Raw genomic sequence first — 20,241 nt, 5'->3', positions numbered from 1 at the left:
TGTCGGCGTAACTTTAAATGTAATAAATATTATAGTAAATTGCAATCAATATGTTTTTTTATTTTTATTTTTAAATTTTATTTTCAAAATATTTATTATTTACACTTTAATATTTTATTTTTATAATAACCCGTATAATATATGAATTTTACACCTAATTAAAATATAAATTTTTTCTTTTGTGGGTAAAACTACAATATACGTAGTTAGCAATTAGTTCAGCGAACAAAATATTTTGAAATTGACATTATTTTGATTGTGGGCAAATGACAAGAGGACGAGTCTAGGTCAAGTACGTTGACAATTCAAACCATCGATATTTTCAAAAAAAAGTTAGTTTGTTGATATTCACAATAATATGAACGTTCATACTAGTTCCACTTACACCGAAGTAAATTGATTACTATTTACTACTATTATCTTCCTACCTAATAAAAGAGTAGTACATTTGCTACATATCAATCAAATAGAGCTTCATATTAATTATTTACCACTTATCATTCTAAGGTTTTTTCTCATTAATTAAATTTCCATTAATTCACTCCTCCATTTTACACATATCAAACACATCAACAAAAAATTTATTTGTAATATCTATTGCCTAATTTATTAATTTTTTTTATCATTGCTTAATAATTACTTTATAATTTAATTAAAATTATTTTTACATTTCTAATCCGTGGTACTTATAGATTATAAACTAGTTTATAAAATAAATCACTAATTAACTTTTTTTTTCTATTTTTTATCTACTCTACTCCAAAAGTACAACTAAGGTCAAAGGCCATTTGGTATATGTAAAACCAGATACTAGTAAAGTTTTATTGTGGGGACCCATTAATGTCAGTTTTATGTATATTTATTTTCTAACCAAAGGGTTAAAGGGTTAATGGTCTAGCGGTATGGAGTGACTATCTCATAAGAGATGTCTGAGATGGAGATATAGGTGATTATTTAGGAGTAGATTAATTAGTTTGCCGTTTCAAAAAAAAAATTAAAATTAAAATCAGAAGGATTGCATTAAAGTAACATGATGTCGCGCATGGTTAACCCTTTTTAAGTGTTCGAATACACATTCAAACCAGTTCTGTGACTATAAATATAATATAAAAACTAATATTAGTATCTTTTAATTCATTGTAATTAGTTTGAATACGTTTGTTCATCCACAATCTCGCTCTCACACACTCATATACTTGAAACATGTTTATTATTATTTATATGAGTTCATCACTCCGATCACCACAGTGAATCGGAATATTCCCACAACTTTATTATCACAGAACCCACCACCGGTTCATATACATTTAGATCCATGGAGATCGGATCCGACATTGCTGAACTTTCAAACGACATTCACTTGGGAGGTTTTGAGCTTTCTGCAAAATCTGTCGTTGTTGTCGTTCCTGCTGCGAACCATGGCTGCTTCCACCTTGCTGCTGCTGCTTCTCAGCTTGCCGGAACGCCTCCTGCACAGCCTCACACTGGCACTCCTCTTTGACGTTGCGGAGCTCTCTGCAGCACTGCTCAAGTTGTTTCTTTTCGTGCTGCTTTCTCGGGTCCTCGACGGTCATCTCCAGCACCTCGCCGGCGTACGGGGAGTTTTGCTCTAGGTACTTCTGGCAGTCGTTTAACTGTTCCGGCTGGATTTCCTTGCGGCAACTCTGTTGCTCTCGGTAGCTTCTTGTGAACACGACGTTGTCGTCATCCTCGATGGTGCTAGTGAAGAAGATTGTTCTAAAGGCGGAAACTGAGGTACATGCGATAAGCGCGGCAAAGGTGAGTGCGAGCACGCCGAGTTTTGCCATTGATTGGTGTTTTCCGTTGCGATGGTGGAGGTGTGGGGTGAATAAGGTAGTTATAGTGAGAGATTGGAGGATGAAGCGAGTACACGTGGAGAGGTGGTCTGCCAGGTGGCAGATGCTGGTGACATTTCACTGACACCTATACGAGTTTTTGGTCAGATGTTCCGACGTGGAACCGGCCATTTTGTTTGGGTTGGATATGTGTGTATGGACTGCCGCTAGTCACTACTAAAATTATCCACATGGAAAAGAGGGTTTCTCGTAAAGTTATTGAATACGCGAGTTTCATCACATTATTAAAAGGCTAACGCTTTTCAAATGTCCACTTAAATACTTTTTATATTTTTTATTGCTAAAGATTTGGTAATATAAAATTTTCTAATCCTTATATTTTTTATTGTTAAAGATTTGGTAATATAATTTTTTCTAATGCTTGTTAATTGTTAAAAGTTAAATTGTTAGTAAATAGTGATATTATTTACAAATTTTTGACATGTTATTTAATTTTGATGGTTTACTTTTAAATAAACTATTCCAAAATTTCTAAAAAATTTGTATAAATCCAACCGTCAAGTAGATTTGAAATGTTAGTGTGACTTGTAAATGGTAATTCGAATGAAAAACCCGACCCGGAATGAATAACTTATTTATCGATTTGTGTATATTTAGTCATTGAGTTTTTTTTTACTGTATTTTCCTATTAAACTTGTTGAATTATTCAAAAAAAAAAAAAACATCATTATGACCTGCTATCGGAGATTTAGCCGGTTTCCAGCGTGTTTGACAACTCCAACGATGCTCCGGTTATCTTCTCCGACAAGTCTCCGGCGTTCATGATTTTTCCGGCAAACTCAAGAATCCGGGTCTATTATCTCCTGTCTCTTTCTTAGACCTGAACAAATTTCAAACATAAACCCATATGGGTGTTCGGTTTTCAGACTTAAGAACTCAACCTTAAAAATCAATTCTTCATATTCTTCAGTTCAAACTCAAGAACACACATAAGAGCTTCTGATGTGTTTGTTCATCATGTTCTTGACATATTTATCTGATTCATCAGATGTTCAGCATGTGTGTGTTAGATCAGAACACAAAGAACATGAAGAACACAAAAAACTCAAGAGCTTCAGATTTAAGAGTGTTTGTTAGATCAGAACACGAAAAACACAAACCACATCGAAAAAAGAACCTAGATCATAACACAAACCCATATCTTTAAGCTCGATTTTTGGGTTTGAAAACCCTAACTTGAGTTCATCTTTAACTGGAATTTATTCCTCTGGTTGAACCCTAGTGTCTTCAAAGGTTCCTTTATTGGTTAACTATTGAATCTCTTCAAGGTCAATTGTGCTCCCAAATTCCTCTTTGCATATGAGCTTTCTCTCGCAAAAGACTCCTCTTCGTGCTATAAAGACCACGTTTACCTTTGGTAAAGGTACAATGGCAGCACCAGAGGGGATCTGAGTAGACTTGGGAGCCGGAGGCAGAGATGCGGGAGCATTACCCCGAGTTATTTACCGCAGCAGACTTCGAGGACGAAGTCTATTTCAAGTGAATGATAATTGTAAAACCCCGACTCCTAGGGAAACTTGAAGAGTGAGGAGCTTGGATCGAAAATGAGGAAGTGGATCTGTCATATACCTCATTTTGGCAACCAATATGAGGTAAAAAGCTAACACCTTGACCCTTTCATGCTTAGATCTTCTCCTATGGACGTTCATAGTTATTTTTGGGGTTTAATGGAGCCACTCTTGGGTTTGAGTTTGTCACAAGGACATGGTCTCAGATGTGGACTCCTCTAGGCCCTAAATTCATAAATCTATCAACTTTATCTTTTATTGGTCTCTCATTATGCCCTAAACCTCATCTTAGACTTGGTTTTGGTGTTTTAAGTCTTTAAGACCTTGCACACATGTAAAATTTGCAACTTTACGTGGTAACTGTGTCGTAGGAAGCTGGAGCTACAATTTGGAGCTTTGGGGTAACTTAAAAACATCTGAATGAGAAATGGACTGAAGGGACTCGATGATTTGCATGGACAACTCGACGAGTCAGATGAATATTGGACGTTGTTGGTTTCTACATGGACTCGACGAGTCAGTTAGGGTTTTCCCGACATTTAGACGCCACATGGACTCGACGAGTTGTCTAGAAACTCGACGAGTCAACTAGGGTTTTCACGATTCTTGAGTTATGGAAGGACTTGACGAGTCAGTGGGCTACACTCGACGAGTTGGGTCAACATGGACTGTTGACCTTGACCGTTGACTTTGACCAAGGGTTGACCAATTTGACTTTTGGGGGTATTTTAGTAATTTGTGAATTTATGAAAGTGGATCATTGGTGGATGTAGGTGATTGAGTTTGGAGTTGCATTTGGGGAGTTTGACATTTATCATCCCAAGTTACTTGTGAGGTGAGCCGTCCTCACTATACTAACAGGGTCGAAGGCACCAATACCGACCCTTTTCGGATTTGTATACAGGTTTATTGCAGGATATGCTTATTGATTAGCATCCTGGTAGTTGTGACATCCCCAAAATCACGGCAAGAAAAGACCGGTTTTGTTTATACTTTATTTCAAAATCAGAGTTATCTTTTAATAAAAGGGTTGCGAAATTTGTCCCAAAACAATAATATGATAAAGATTTATCAAAAGCATTTCCATAGAAATGTATTTCATTAAAAGACTCGGGATGTCATGTTCGTACAGATCAAAAGTATAAACAGTACAATATAAGCCTTACTACATTATTTCATATCTACAGGCCTATATCCGTAATCCCTCGTCCAAAACATCACACCTATGCTCATGCGCCACTACCTGTAATACATAAAACTGAGTGGGTCAGGCTTGGGAGCCTGGTGAGCACATAGGGTTTTCAACCCACAATAAAATAAGTTTATTAATTTCATCAATCAACAATAACCCGATTACCCGTTCCCGTTATCCTCACTTTACGTCCCTAAACACCTATCATAAGGGATCTAGCCTAAGGATCATCATCGGGACGGACACTACTGCTAAGGGGATTCCTCAACAATAAATGTCCTAATAGGCAACCATGTGGGGGATGGAGTACACCGGTGAACACATCGTTCACAACACATACAGGTTGCGAGCCTGCTAGTGTTCCACTGGACTGTCTAGAAAAGTCCGTGGTCGTCATCTATACTCCGCTAGATGACTGGATCAACAACAACAACATCGAGGCCTCTCATCATTTTATCACACATCACCTATTACATCTACCCATGTTTTACCCCAACATTTTCGTAGATATAAAATACATATACAGTTTAAATCATTGAAAACATGTATAACAACGTTCATCTAGCATAGATAGCAAGTATTCAGATAATATGCACACATAGCACGTAATTTATATAAAATACTTCATATCTATGTGTAAGTTGAAAGTAACTATGCACTCACTTGAAAAGGTGGTGATTCCGAACTCAGACAACGCTTTGCTTCTTAAATAGAATTTTCTTCGACGAAACCTAGTATTATTACCACTAGAGTTTAGTCTATTATTCGCCGAGACTAATTAATAGTCTAGCTATTATTATTATTATATAAGCGTTAAAAAAAAATACTTATATAACCCATAATAATAGCCCAAATATTTATTATAAGTTCATAATAACAATACTAATTTTAAATATAAGCTATATTAAAATAAGGTAAGCATAACTTACTTACAAGGGGGTTTTAGCTAGGAGTCGGGCTCTGCAGGGGCAGAACTTCGTCGCTGAATCTTTCTAAGAAAGATTCGTGCAGCGCTTCAGCGCTCACCTTACTATACTAAACTACAGAAAGAGAAGTCGAATCACGAGGGACCGAAATGCTCGGGGGATAAGGAGAGAAAGACTCTTGAATCAAGAGAATGGTGCAAGAAATATGAGAGCCCAACGCTCTTATTTATACTAATTAAATTTTCAAAAACTACCCTCCATAATTACTTAATGACCTTTTAGTTATATAAACAACTAAACACCCCTCTATAATACTATTTTAAATGGATTTAATGATATTTGTACTAAACTAATGTCGAAAGAACTCAACATTAGTCTTATAATGACCGCATCGTCGATACCTTTCTAATGACATATACATATGTATATATATGTGTACGTATACATGATTTATACTTTATTTTAATACGTAAATATGCTATTATAATTTGTAACTCATTCATACGAACTCCGTTTTTGACGTTCTTTATATCCACGCGTAGGTGGAGACGTACTCTACAACTTTCGTTTAGACTCCGTCGGCTAATTTTGACTTTATTTTTAAAGTTATATTTTTAACAGGCCGGGACAGGATTGGTCTGTTTAAAATCTCATAACTTCTTCATACGAAGTCAGATTTGGGCGTTCTTTTTTATCGATGTTCTTAGTTTAACATATTCTACGACTTTTGTTTAGATCGCTAAGGTTAAATCTCGCTCTATCATAAATTCACTATTCACGCTTCCCGGTATGGTGCCGGTTCTGTCGTAAAACTTCGACGGATCATAACTTCTTCGTTATAACTCGGATTTCGGCGTTCCTTATATGCATGGAAACCTTGAGACATATTCTAAAACTTTATGTAGAGATATCGGGATTATCTCATACTTTAATTTTGACACTCAGTTTTATTCTTTATTAATTATACATTTATAATTAAATAATAAACACATAAACACACAAAATTCACATAATACTCAAATATTTTACCTTTATTACTTCAAAAAGAGTTACAAGAGTTGACCTAGACTATTACATTGACAAAAATGCTTAGCCCTAAAACCCGGGCGTTACAGTAGTTAGGATGGTGATATGCTTAGTGACCTGGTAGGTCAGTATCTTGGTTATAGGGTATTGCTATGATTAGTGATCTGTTAGATCAGTTTGACTATTATATATGCTAACGTATGATATTTTGTGCACATGATTGTTTGATTTGGGGGTTGGATTGATACAGACCTGCTTTATGCTGAAGGCCAACATACCCAGTGCGGACCAGATAGACTGTAGGCTCGGGAGGGCATACTAGTCAGACCGAAGGCCCGACAAGCGGTCTGGATAGGCTGAAGGCCGAGAGAGGTGGTCCAAACGTGCCGATGGCTCGAAGTGCGGTCCAAATAGATTGATGGCCCTGCGAGGCGGTCCAATCAGGCTGACGGCTCATTAAGAATGTTGTTTGTTTATATGATATTGATATGGTTTTATGGCGTTGGTATTTTGGGGGAACTCACTAAGCTTCGGGCTTACAGTTGATTTTGTTTCAGGTACTTCTGATGATCGCGGGAAGGCGAAGGCGTGATCGTGTACCTCCTTATATTTTTATGATTTGATTTTGATACCTCTGACATTACACCATTTTGAAAACATATTTATAATAATTATTGGTTTTTGATTGATTTAAAATTGACATGATTTTTTATGGGTGTTACAATCATATTTTTGGCAGAAAAGATAAAACCCTAAGTTTGCATACACTCTAAGGATCTAGGTTTTCACTATTGAATGTAATGTTAATATGAATATCAAGAACCCTATGCCCTATTATTTTCGAAATAAATAAAAGGGTAAAGAAAACATACATTTTGATTATACTAGTAGATAACAAAGTAGAATCCTTCCTGAAATCACTTGAACTTAGCACCACAAATGTCGTGCCTCTAATGGTTTACACCTAATCCTAAAACCAATGATGCTTAAAGAGAGAGGGGATAGAGCTTCAAAATTTCTGCCTAATGCTTGTGAGAGAGGAATGGATGAAATTATGAAGGCCAGAGAGGTCTTTATATAGTTGAAGGAAACTTGGGGCCAAAGCTAGGGTTTAAGGGATAAAGCCTATATTAATTAATATAACAATCAAGCTGTCTAAGCTGTCTTGTTTGCTTATCCCTTAGCATATGGACATAAATTCTAGACTTATCCTAGCCAATTTTCGTCCACCTCATTCCACGATGTTCTAAAGCCTTCCTGCTTCAACTTTCAATAAATAACCAAACAATCCTTGCATTTTTAATTAATCAAATTAATCCTAAAAATAATTCTAATCAATTTCTGATTAATTATTAATTAAATTATATGATTTCTAATTAATATATTATTTTCATAACATATTAATAAATTCATTTTGATTTTTAATTAATTTATTGTAACGTCCGTAGATCCGGGCTAGTCAAATTAGAGACGATAAGCATCAAAAATGAATTTTTGATGGAAGATTATTTAGAAGGATTAATCTTAACCAAGTTGTAGTATATGTCACAAGGTTTCCTTGCATATAAAGAATGCCAAAATCCGAGTTATAACGAAGAAGTTATGACCTGTTGAAGTTTCGCGACAGAACCGACATTACCCAGCGTGACGTAAATAATGAATTTAAGATAGATAGATATCTATCCTTATTGATCTAAACGAGAGTCAAATATTTCTTCGATAGTAGTCCAACGATAAAAATACAAACAAAAACGGAGTTCAGATGAAGGAGTTATGAATTTCGAACGTAGTTTTCCTATCCCGGCCTACTAAAGATAATATATAAGTAATATACTTATAATATATTAAAAATAAATTCAAAATTAGCTAATGGAGTCTAAACGAGAGTTGTAGAGCATAATCTCACCTTCGCGTCGGTATAAAGAACGTCGAAAACGGAGTTCGTATGCGAAAATTATGAATTTCTGAAGTTCGGGGTGCGAACCCAAAGCTGTGTCAGAGACCATGACGTGGCATGCAGTGCCACGACGTGGCAAGTCTCCTGACACCTCCAGCAATCCCCCAGACGCAACTTGCGATGACGTATGCAGTGACGACCAAGCCCACGACGTGGCAAACGGTGTCACAACGTGGAAAGGGCTAGTTTTGCCCTATAAATAGGTTTGAAGGGCCAGCCGGGTTTGGCTGCTCATTCTCACATCTCTCTCCCATATTACATCGTTTTACGTGCAATTTTAACCCCCCGAAGCCCTGGTATCACCCCAAGACCCGAAGCAAGCCCCGAAGTCCGAATATCCCAAGAAGAAAAGAGTTTCCGAGCCGAAGCTCTGCCCGCGAGAAACCCGATGTGTGAAGTGATCCGGTTTCACCGAAGAATATCTACTTGAAGAGTCGTAGTTCTGTCTGATCATCTTCTGATCAAGTGAGTGTATAGTCCCTTTCATAAATACGGTTTTAATACAAGTATTGTTTGAATGTACTAAGTATATGTGTTATGTGAGTGTATTGATGTTATCTTCTAATCTCATAGATATGATTTATTCTCTATGAAATATGTGTTATATATATGTGCCTCATCTTTTATCCGGAATGTGTTTTGAATGAACGTACTATACAGGTTTTAAACTATGTCTAAAAATGTATATTTTTATCTAATAAAATGTTGGGTAGAACATGGGTAGATAGTTGTTTTGTGATAAAAGGATGAGAGGCCTCGATGTCATTGTAATCCAGTCATCTAGCGGAATTTAGATGACGACCACGAAATTTTCTAGACAGTCCAGTGGAATGCTAGCATGCTCATAACCTGTAGGTGTTAATGAACTTGGGTGTTCATTCGTTGTATTCCATTCCCCTCATGGTTGCCTTATTTGACTTATATTGTTGAGGAACCCCCGAAGCATGTATTGTCGCCCCGATGAAATATTCTTAGACTAGGTCCCTTGTGTTAGTTGTCTTAGGGACGTAAAGTGAGGATAACGGGAATGGGTTATTGGGTTATTATTGGTTGATGAAATTAAATTAATTATTTATTATGGGTTGAAAACCCTATATGCTCACCAGGCTTCCAAGCCTGACCCACTCAGTTTTCTTTGCATTACAGGTAATGGCACAAGGGTATAAGTTGGTGGACTTGACGAGAGATTTTGGATTATAGATCAGTAGTTATAAATAACTGTTGTAAGGTCTATTTTATATTGTTTATGCTTTTGGTCTATATTGGAACATGACATCCCGAGGTTTTATTATTTAATGAAAATAAATTCTCTTTGAGAAACGTTTTGATAAATTTTATCATATTTTGTTTTGTGAACAAATTCCGCAGTTCTTTTAATCAAAGGATTACTCTGATTTTATAAAAAAAAAGCATAAACAAATCGGTCTTTTCTGGCCGTGAAATTGGGGATGTCACAGTTGGTATCAGAGCATTAGTTTAAGCGAACTAGGAATTTGTAGGATTTTTAGACTTAAACTTAGAATGCTAAGTAATGATCGTGAGGAGTGTGTCTAAAATATGTTAAGTAGTACACTTAAATTGACACAAGCACTAGTTTATATTAGGAAGGATGCCTAATATGCTTTTATGTGCTAAATGTTATATGTTGCTATATTTGATATTATTTGTTCGGATCTATGGTCTGTTGCCGACCGGATCTGGAAACCTTATGTGTTTAGGTTTCTAAGCGTACGAATACGGTATTAGAACTAACATGTAAACGTTTCGGAGTAAAAAGGACGATTTGAACGGCTATCGAAATAGAGATCTAAATTCACCTAATTTGGTGGATAGATCGAAATGGAAAACACGCAAAATGGATTAGGAAACAATAACCCGTAGCTTAAGCCACACGTGATTGGGAGTGCACCAGAACTATCAGCTGCACCTGAGCCAATCACGATGGTGGGAGTATACGCAATGATGCGAATGATGTTGGAACATCAAATGGAGGAAACAAGGCCTTTACTTCAACAAAGTAAGGATGAACATACTGTGCCAGTACGCCAGTAACCTACTCTTGAGACAACTATCAGGGTTACTAAGTCAGTTGAAGAAGTGATCAATGGTTGTATCGCCAACAAGGTTGAAGTTGGAAATAAGAGGAAATTTGAGGGTTCTTTAAAGTCTGACAAGAGCAACATGTTCTCGAAGTCTAGAAAAAGAGGAGATGAAGAAAAAATGGTGTGGGAAATGCAAAAAGAAAAACACGAGAAAAAGTGGCGAGATGGTGACATGTTTTAAGTGTGGAAAGCATGGGCATTATGCCAATGAATGTACATTCAACGAAAAGGTATGTTACAGATGTAATGAGGAAGGGCACTTCAAACAGGACTGCCCAAAGAGGGAAGAAGCTACAAAGCCAAATATTCCACTGAAACATTTTGAGAGATGCGACGAAGTGGTGACTTGCTACAAGTGTGGGAAGACAGGGCATTATGCCAACAAGTGTGTATCCAAAAAGAGGGTGTGTTATGAATGTCGTGGAGAAGGGAATTTATCTAGGGTTTGCCCAAAGAAGAATGAGGGAGCAAAACCAAATGCACTGCCACAGCCAAAGGCAGAAGCATTTTAAATGATCCTTGACGAAGCAGATGACAAAGCGAGGGATCAACGACGAAGAATTCTTATCAATGTATAGCTAGTATCAAGAAGTGTATCCTATTAGAGGCATAGTATAGGGTGAACTTGAACTTTTGTGTAATAGTTTCAAGAATTAATATAAACCCTGGTTTTGTTATCTGATGTGTTGAATGACATCTATCGAAGGATATCGTAAGAGTGGTATCTTTCCTTCAGAATACGTCTGATAAAATAGCAGAACGTTAAGAGGAGTACGATACGTCTGAAGTACACCTGTGATTGGCAAGATGATGGAACGATTGGTGTAATTGTTGATGTTATCCCATTGTCTGGAATTTCCATCACCAACCGAGTTGAAGTAGAATTGACGATTGAAGATACGCATGGAAGAAGTCCTAGTAGAGTATAGGAGAATTTTTATGATCAATTGGACACATTATTATGTGTTAAATTGTTTTGTGATTTTAGGACTTGGGTACTGCGAGACAATACTTGGGACGAGTATGAGTAGGTGTGAATAGTAGTAGAGATCTATACTACTGGAAGCACACGACTCACGCTTGGATCAGGGAAAGTCACAAGGTTACCAAGAAGCTTGTAATTGAGTTCGTTTTTATTTAAGTATATCATTACCATTGTTTTGGTAATGACTAGTAAGATGGTTGTTATTCCGACCCTAGTGGTCATATCAAATAGAGTCCGACTATGATGAGAGGTTGTTAGAACACGACCCATCGGTCTGTTACAATAGATAAATAAAAGAGTTTATCATGAGAAGAAGAAGGAATCCACAATAAGTACTTATTTGGTAAGTTGAAGGTTACGATTGAAAGTACAACATAGTACGATAAGCAGATGCAAGATTGGGCATCTTCTGCGGTCAAGAAAGCCATAGAGTTAAATACTCTTTCGAGGAAACATAGAAGTTACAATTATTACCTAGGATGAAGAAATAACGTGTGGAATCATTATGCAAGTCCTATTTCGTTGATGATTTCGGGACGTAATAATCCTAAGGGGGAGATAATTGTAACGTCCGTAGATCCAGGCCAGTCAAATTAGAGACGATAAGCATCAAAAATTACTTTTTGATGGAAGATTATTTAGAACGATTAATCTTAACCAAGTTGTAGTATATGTCACAAGGTTTCCGTGCATATAAAGAATGCCAAAATCCGAGTTACAACGAAGAAGTTATAACCTGTTGAAGTTTCGCGACAGAACCGACATTACCCAGCGCGACGTAAATAATGAATTTAAGATAGATATATATATCTATCCTTAGTGATCTAAACGAGAGTCAAATATTTCTTCGATAGTAGTCCAACGAAAAAAAGATAGACGAAAACGGAGTTCAGATGGAGTTATGAATTTCGAACGGAGTTTTCCTGTCCCGGCATACTAAAGATAATATATAAGTAATATACTTATAATATATTAAAAATAAATTCAAAATTAGCCAATGGAGTCTAAACAAGAGCTGTAGAGCATAATCTCACCTTCGCGTCGATATAAAGAACGTCGAAAACGGAGTTCGTATGCGAAAATTATGAATTTATGAAGTTCGGGGCGCGAACCCCAAAGCTGTGTCAGAGACCACGACGTGGCAAGCAGTGCCACGACATGACAAGTCTCCTGAAACCTCCGGCAGTCCCCCAGATGCAACTTGCGATGACGTATGCAGTGACGACCAAGCCCACGACGTGGCAAACGGTGCCACGACGTGGAAAGGGCTAGTTTTGCCCTATAAATAGGTTTGAAGGGCCAGCCGAGTTTGGTTGCTCATTTTCTCATCTCTCTCCCATATTACATCGTTTTACGTTCAATTTTAACCCCCCGAAGCCCCGGTATCACCCCAAGACCCGAAGCAAGTCCCGAAGTCCGAAGATCCCGAGAAGAAAAGAGTTTCGGAGCCGAAGCTCTGCCGGCGAGAAACCCGGTGTGTGAAGTGATCCTGGTTTCACCGAAGAATATCTACTTGAAGAGTTGTAGTTCTGTCTGATCATCTTCTGATCAAGTGAGTGTATAGTCCCTTTCATAAACACGATTTTAATACAAGTATTGTTTGAATGTACTAAGTATATGTGTTATGTGAGTGTATCGATGTTATCTTCTAATCTCATAGATATGATTTATTCTCTATGAAATATGTGTTATGTTTATGTGCCTCATCTTTTATCCGGAATGTGTTTTGAATGAACGTACTATACAGGTTTTAAACTATGTCTAAAAATGTATATTTTTATCTAATAAAATGTTGGGTAGAACATGGGTAGATAGTTGTCTTGTGATAAAAGGATGAGAGGCCTCGATGTCATTGTAATCCAGTCATCTAGCGGAATTTAGATGACGACCACGAAATTTTCTAGACAGTCCAGTGGAATGCTAGCAGGCTCATAACCTGTAGGTGTTAATGAACTTGGGTGTTCATTCGCTGTATTCCATCCCCCTCATGGTTGCCTTATTTGACTTATATTGCTGAGGAACCCCCGAAGCATGTGTTGTCGCCCCGATGAAATATTCTTAGACTAGGTCCCTTGTGTTAGTTGTCTTAGGGACGTAAAGTGAGGATAACGGGAATGGGTTATTGGGTTATTATTGGTTGATGAAATTAAATTAATTATTTATTGTGGGTTGAAAACCTTATATGTTCACCAGGCTCCCAAGTCTGACCTACTCAGTTTTCTTTGCATTACAAGTAATGGCACAAGGGTATAAGTTGGTGGACTTGACGAAAGATTTTGGATTATAGATCAGTAGTTATAAATAACTGTTGTAAGGTCTATTTTATATTGTTTATGCTTTTGGTCTATATCGGAACATGACATCCTGAGGTTTTATTATTTAATGAAAATAAATTCTCTTTGAGAAACGTTTTGATAAATTTTATCATATTTTGTTTTGGGAACAAATTCCGCAATTATTTTAATCAAATGATTACTCTGATTTTATAAAACAAAGCATAAACAAATCGATCTTTTCTGGCCGTGAAATTGGGGATGTCACATTTATTAACCACATAATAAATTAATAAATCAGTTTCTTTCTCTAAAAGTCATCCTATTCAATTAGTAACCTTGAGGGCAACCCAAAAAGATTTTGTTAATAATTCAGGATTATATTAATTTAGTTATTGGCTCAGACACATAATCCAACAGTATACCCATGATAAGAATCAGGGAATACATGCTCTATGCAAGAATTAACGACATCGTCCATATTTATTATGAACTATACTTCCCTACCCTATCTCGGAGCTTCTCTTAACCTCAAAAGGAACCAAGTACAATAATAAAGATTATTTTCCACGACCATACCAAATGCTATAGGGAGAGTCTGGTTGTTATCGCCGATAACAACCGCTACAAACATTATTTTTAAGTAGTCCCCTCTAAGAGGGACACTGCCTATGAAATCATAGGTAAGAAGCAGCCTATGAATGCATGAAGCTGTATTTTTTGGGAATAAAAACAAATTAATTTAGATGTAGAAACATTATCAAATTTAAAGAAATAATAAAAAAGTATAAAAAACAAATATACCACCCGTCCAATAGCCACAAAATAAGCTTCGAAACTATCCATCAAATAAATCATGATGTGAGTGTAAGTATGTGGGTTAGTTTGCCTAAGGCTGTGAAGGTAAACAAGCTTCGAAATGATCCATCAAATCAGTTATGATGTGAGTGTAAGTAAATGATCATTCAAATAAGTTATGATGTGAGTGTAAGTATGTGAGTTATTTTGTCTAAGGTTGTGAAGGTAAACAAGCAGGTTGTTAAAACTTTCTTCGTGCTGACTCTATGAGAAACTCTTTTTGAAGCAATTTTGCAAATTACTTGGTTGAATGTAAGGTTATAAGCGTGCACACACATACACATACATACACACACACATATATATATATATATATATATATATATATATATATATATATATATATATATATATATATATATATATATATATATATAGTAAACCGGAGTAGGAACTCCGGAACAAGGACAAAACCTCCGAAATGCTATGTTCCGGATCAAGTGATATTTTATAAAAAAATATTAGTTATTTTTGTTAAAATAATCATTTATAAAGGTTACATCACTCAATTTTTTTAAATAACTTTAAAAGACCCGGTTTTGAAAAGAACGATTTACGCATTAGCTGGGTTGGGTTTGTATTTTCCTGAACCGTTCTTACATATTCATTCGCAATCGAATTTTTATACCCACCAAATTGGCCCATGAAAAATGGCCCAACCCGATCCAGTTACAAGTCTTTTTATATTGATTAGAGTCAGAGGTACCTCTGCTTCGATCGTGGAATCTTGTGATAGAATCGACTTTTAATCGTTTGCTCGGATTTGTCCGCTCTTTTTAGGGTTCTTCTATCCTCTTTCTACAGACCCTAATCGTCGGATCAGGTACTCCTCACCATCTTTGATTGATTCTCTTCACCATGGTCATCGTATTTATAACATATATGATTATGACTGTTTGATCATATTTTCTATGATTAGAACATACAACCGCCTAAAATCCGTAGCATTTTCAACAATTCCATCTGGGTTTGTCTCAATTCGTATGATTGATCGATCTTTCAATTGTACTTTCTGCCGTTCTATGATTCCATTTGTCTTGAGATTTTGTATTCGTTACTGTTTTATTCATAGGTAGTTTTCGTTTAGGGTTTATTTCGGGTAAAATTGTCATGCTAGTTCTTAGATTTGGCTTATACATATGAGAGTTTGTTCGATGTTCTTTGTGAAATATGTACGTTTAGCGAACGATCTCAAAAGGATTATTAGGAGTCGAAAATTCAGATAATTGGTTGATTAAAGTAAACTATAGTTTGATTTGCAATCTTTTACTTCGAGTCTCCAAATTTATTAGTTTATCCTAAACAATCAGCACATCAGAATCATAATCTTTAGCTTGCTGGCAATGTAACCCATTTTTATGTTAAAACAGCTCATTTTGGGTCATATTTTTCTGTCAAATAGATAAAATTTAGAAAATTCAGCTAAAAATGAAGCATGGTTTACAATTTGCTCAAATTGTTCCAAGTATTTAGTATTTACTATTTACAACCTCCTAAATTGCTTAATTTAAATAATCGGACCATCATCTTGATAATTGTTTTGTTTTTTGATCCAGATCCGTGCATCGGTTTTGTCAATAAAACCTTGGGTTGACTTTTTCACTTTATCAGCAAAGTTTCATGTCTGACCTCGACATCCAGATTCCTAGTGCCTTCGGTAAGTACTTTGGATGTTCATATCATAACAAAAGTCCTTGAAGAAAGAATTTTTGTAACAGAAGAAACTTAGAATGTAATCTTGTTTATACTATACAGACCCTTTTGCTGAAGCAAATGCTGAGGATTCTGGTGCTGGGTCAAAAGAGTATGTGCACATTCGTGTTCAGCAGAGAAATGGTAGGAAAAGCTTGACAACTGTTCAGGGACTTAAAAAGGATTTCAGTTACAACAAGATTTTAAAGGACCTCAAAAAGGAGTTCTGCTGCAATGGCACTGTTGTTCAGGACCCCGAGTTAGGCCAGGTGTCTATTAATTCATTCTCTTGTATTATAAATACTGGAGTAGTATATTTGGAATCTTTTTAGCAGTAAATAGCAACCTACTTTACCCAAAATGTTATTTATTTACCCATAATAGCAATATACTCACCCTTATTTACCTAAAATTGTAGCGAGAGTAATGTATGTTGCTATTAGCTGTAGTTTTTCCTTCTTTTTTTTTTTATATAATTTTTATGGTGTTTTTGAAGGTCATTCAGCTCCAAGGTGATCAGCGGAAGAACGTGTCTAGCTTTCTTACTCAGGTTAGCATTTTTGGAGTTACAACCATCTCTGTAAAAATTGGGTGGCTGAATAAATAACATAGTGAAGCATTTTTTTTTTTATGTATTTTGCACTGATATCAAAATCACGTAACGTGGAAAAAGTGATCTTCACATGTTTGTGCAGTTTAACTGTTTAAGTCACACTTTTATGCGCTATAGTTTGTTACTCAAATTAGATAAAATGAGGATATAATTAATTGATTGTTATTTGGGCTCACGGAAATGTTGTTTGTTGTGGACAGGCTGGAATAGTGAAGAAAGATCATATCAAGATTCATGGTTTTTAAGCGTCAAATGTGTCTGTTATCTACGATTGCGAGGAGTATATTGTGAACTTTAGTAGGATATGGATATGGGTTATTATATTTGGGTTTCACTATTGCCATTAGGTATAGTGGTAGTGTTGGTCTATCTGTGGAGTGATTGTCACCATATTATGTTAGCCTTTGAAATTAATCAAATAATCATCGCAAGCAACATATGAATGTCCCTTATCGTTATTGCTATCTTGCTTTTCTTTTGCAAAGTAATCACTATATCTCTTAAAATTATTATAAGATTTAGTTATCTTGTTTATATATATGAGAACCAATTAAAGTTCTTCAAGTTAGTTCGATATTTAGTTATCTTATAATTTATTAAAATGACACTTAGGTTAGTAAGTATAAAATTTCGAGCACCTTATTGCCTGTGTTACGCTTTTTGTTACTCTATTGGTGAAATGTAAGCACATGCTTGCTTGTCAAGGACTTTTTTTGTCCTCTTTTACTCTTTCATCTTTAACATTTTCCATTATTTTCTAAATTCAATTGCTTGAACTACAAATGTCTTTAATACTTTCACAAAATTTTGATAAAGATAACACATATTTTAATGTAAAAATAACATAATACAGACTAGAGAGGATAGAACGACGCCGTTTAACATTAACAAAGTTTATTATATCAAATTTAAACTGTTAAGTCCTAAATAAAGTAATCGACTTAATATATACGTTTTACACTACTAAGTTAAGGAATCCACTAATCTAGATATGATATATGTGTGTTTCGACTGTTGATTAGGTTCAGAAATAAATAACTTAAAACTCAAACTAAAATTTTAATTTGTTATCAAATATGGATTAAACACCAAATGGAAATCAACCGAGTTTTTTTGCTTTGAATTCAGATTTTTGGAATTTAAACCTGGACATTGAACAATGGACATTGAAAATATGAAAAAATATCTCTTCTAAATAAAATATCTAAAAAGTATTAAAAAAAGATTTATTAATTTCGGAAACTACCCTACTCACTCTTAATAAAAAATCCAAAAAGTAGTGGTAAAGAGCATCGTACCGATTCTACACCTTTCGCACCATATCCTTCCCTCCCGTCGCGATATTTTAATTTCCGTCACTATAAATCCGCACAGCCGTCTCTAAAATTCCTCCGTTCATCTTCCACTGCTCACCACTCCGCCACCCTTTTCTCTCATCGTTTTTTAGATCATCAATGGCGGCCATGGCTACCACCTTTACAACATCCATCTCCACCAAGGCAAAGACCAGCTTCTTGGAACAATCCTCCTTCCATGGAGTTCAGATTTCTTCCCCAATTCGTCTCCAACCACTCAAATCCACACAAAACAAAATGTCGATCACCATCTCTGCAGCTTCTACGCCTTACGATCTTAACTCCTTCACTTTTCAACCGATTAAGGAATCGATTGTGTCTCGTGAAATGACCAGGAGGTACATGACTGATATGATTACCTACGCTGACACTGATGTCGTCATCGTCGGTGCTGGATCTGCTGGTCTCTCTTGCGCTTATGAGCTCAGTAAGAACCCAGATGTTCAGGTAATTTTTTTTGTAGACCATTTGTTTTATGTAATTGTTCTTCTAAAGTTGATAATCAGACCAGACCCTGATGTTTTAGCAAGTAGGTTAAAAATTGCTCTGAAATTGATAGCAATTTCATAATCAGACTCGTTATTATTGTTCAGGTAGCAATTATAGAGCAATCTGTGAGCCCCGGCGGCGGTGCATGGCTGGGGGGACAACTGTTCTCCGCCATGGTTGTCCGGAAGCCGGCACACCTCTTCCTCGACGAACTCGAAATCGAGTATGACGAGACAGAACACTACGTCGTGATCAAACACGCTGCTCTTTTCACCTCCACCATCATGAGCAAGCTGTTGGCCCGACCAAATGTGAAGCTCTTCAACGCTGTGGCAGCCGAGGATTTGATCATCAAAGGAGGAAGAGTCGGTGGCGTGGTGACCAACTGGGCTCTAGTGGCGATGAACCACGACACACAGTCGTGTATGGACCCTAATGTGATGGAAGCGAAGGTGGTTGTGAGCTCATGTGGGCATGATGGTCCGATGGGTGCCACCGGAGTCAAGAGGCTTAGAAGCGTAGGGATGATCGAGAGCGTTCCAGGGATGAAGGCGCTTGACATGAACACAGCAGAAGACGCGATCGTGAGGCTTACGAGAGAGATCGTTCCTGGGATGATCGTCACAGGGATGGAAGTTGCAGAGATTGATGGATCTCCAAGAATGGTACTATATTCAAATTCTTTCTAAATCAATCCTTTGTTTTTCTGTATTTGGTGGTTCTTCATTCTTCATGTCCTTAACATGTTTGATGAAATTATATAATGCAGGGGCCAACGTTTGGGGCCATGATGATTTCAGGGCAGAAAGCTGCACATTTGGCGTTGAAGGCATTGGGGCTTCCTAACGCTCTCGATGGATCATACGTCGGAAGCAGCCAGCCGGAGCTGATACTTGCGGCGGCAGACGGTGGCGAGACTGTTGATGCTTGAATGTGGTAGGAATTGAGAGTGGTGAATAAGAAGTGTGGGATAGGGCTGGTGGTTTTGTTTTATGTGAATGAATGATATGATGCCCTTATTTCCCTTCAATAACAACTTCGGTTTTTCCGGTTGTGATTTGGTCGTGTTAAAAACCAGAACCCAAAGGAGTTTTTTTTTTTTTTTTTTTTTTTTAAAATCTTCAAATGATATAAAATTCTAAGAATTCTGTAAATCTGAATTAAAAGCAATCCGGACATATATTGGGTTTATCATCTTTATTGAATTTGGATCTTCAATATAGCGGTCCAAAGTTGAGTCCAAATTGGAGCGGATCTGACAAAACTGATGGGTCCACTATTTACAGCAACTTGGCCCAAAGCCCAAAAGGTTCAATACGACGATGCTAGCGCCTAGCAGTCTGAAAACAAAATCAGATCGGCTGTGTCTTTTTGCAAATTACTACAAT

At 36.5% G+C, this 20,241-nt stretch overlaps 3 protein-coding genes across 3 annotated transcripts; 2 read left to right on the top strand and 1 right to left on the bottom strand.

The window, feature by feature from the left end:
- Positions 1-1,142: 1,142 nt before the first annotated feature.
- On the bottom strand, positions 1,143-1,815 carry LOC144998655 (2S seed storage albumin protein-like). Its single transcript, XM_078958390.1, has one exon. The coding sequence runs from the start codon at positions 1,806-1,808 to the stop codon at positions 1,308-1,310; it is 501 nt and encodes a 166-aa protein (XP_078814516.1). The 5' UTR covers positions 1,809-1,815; the 3' UTR covers positions 1,143-1,307.
- Positions 1,816-15,412: 13,597 nt separating this feature from the next.
- On the top strand, positions 15,413-17,446 carry LOC144997152 (protein translation factor SUI1 homolog). The gene is made up of 5 exons (XM_078956984.1): positions 15,413-15,527; positions 16,261-16,361; positions 16,460-16,665; positions 16,893-16,946; positions 17,210-17,446. The coding sequence occupies exons 2-5, from the start codon at positions 16,325-16,327 to the stop codon at positions 17,252-17,254; spliced, it is 342 nt and encodes a 113-aa protein (XP_078813110.1). The 5' UTR covers positions 15,413-15,527; positions 16,261-16,324; the 3' UTR covers positions 17,255-17,446.
- Positions 17,447-18,379: 933 nt separating this feature from the next.
- THI1 (thiazole biosynthetic enzyme, chloroplast (ARA6) (THI1) (THI4)) lies at positions 18,380-19,910 on the top strand. The gene is made up of 3 exons (XM_078997621.1): positions 18,380-18,811; positions 18,958-19,518; positions 19,623-19,910. Exons 1-3 carry the CDS (start codon positions 18,464-18,466, stop codon positions 19,782-19,784), a joined length of 1,071 nt encoding a protein of 356 aa, XP_078853747.1. The 5' UTR covers positions 18,380-18,463; the 3' UTR covers positions 19,785-19,910.
- Positions 19,911-20,241: the final 331 nt, after the last annotated feature.

This window comes from Lactuca saligna, chromosome 5 (assembly GCF_052625555.1).
Source record: "Lactuca saligna cultivar CGN05327 chromosome 5, ASM5262555v1, whole genome shotgun sequence".
NCBI classification, from domain to species: Eukaryota; Viridiplantae; Streptophyta; class Magnoliopsida; order Asterales; family Asteraceae; genus Lactuca; species Lactuca saligna.
The sequence above is the reverse complement of the archived record's forward strand: the minus strand, read 5'-3'. Positions and strand labels throughout refer to the sequence as shown.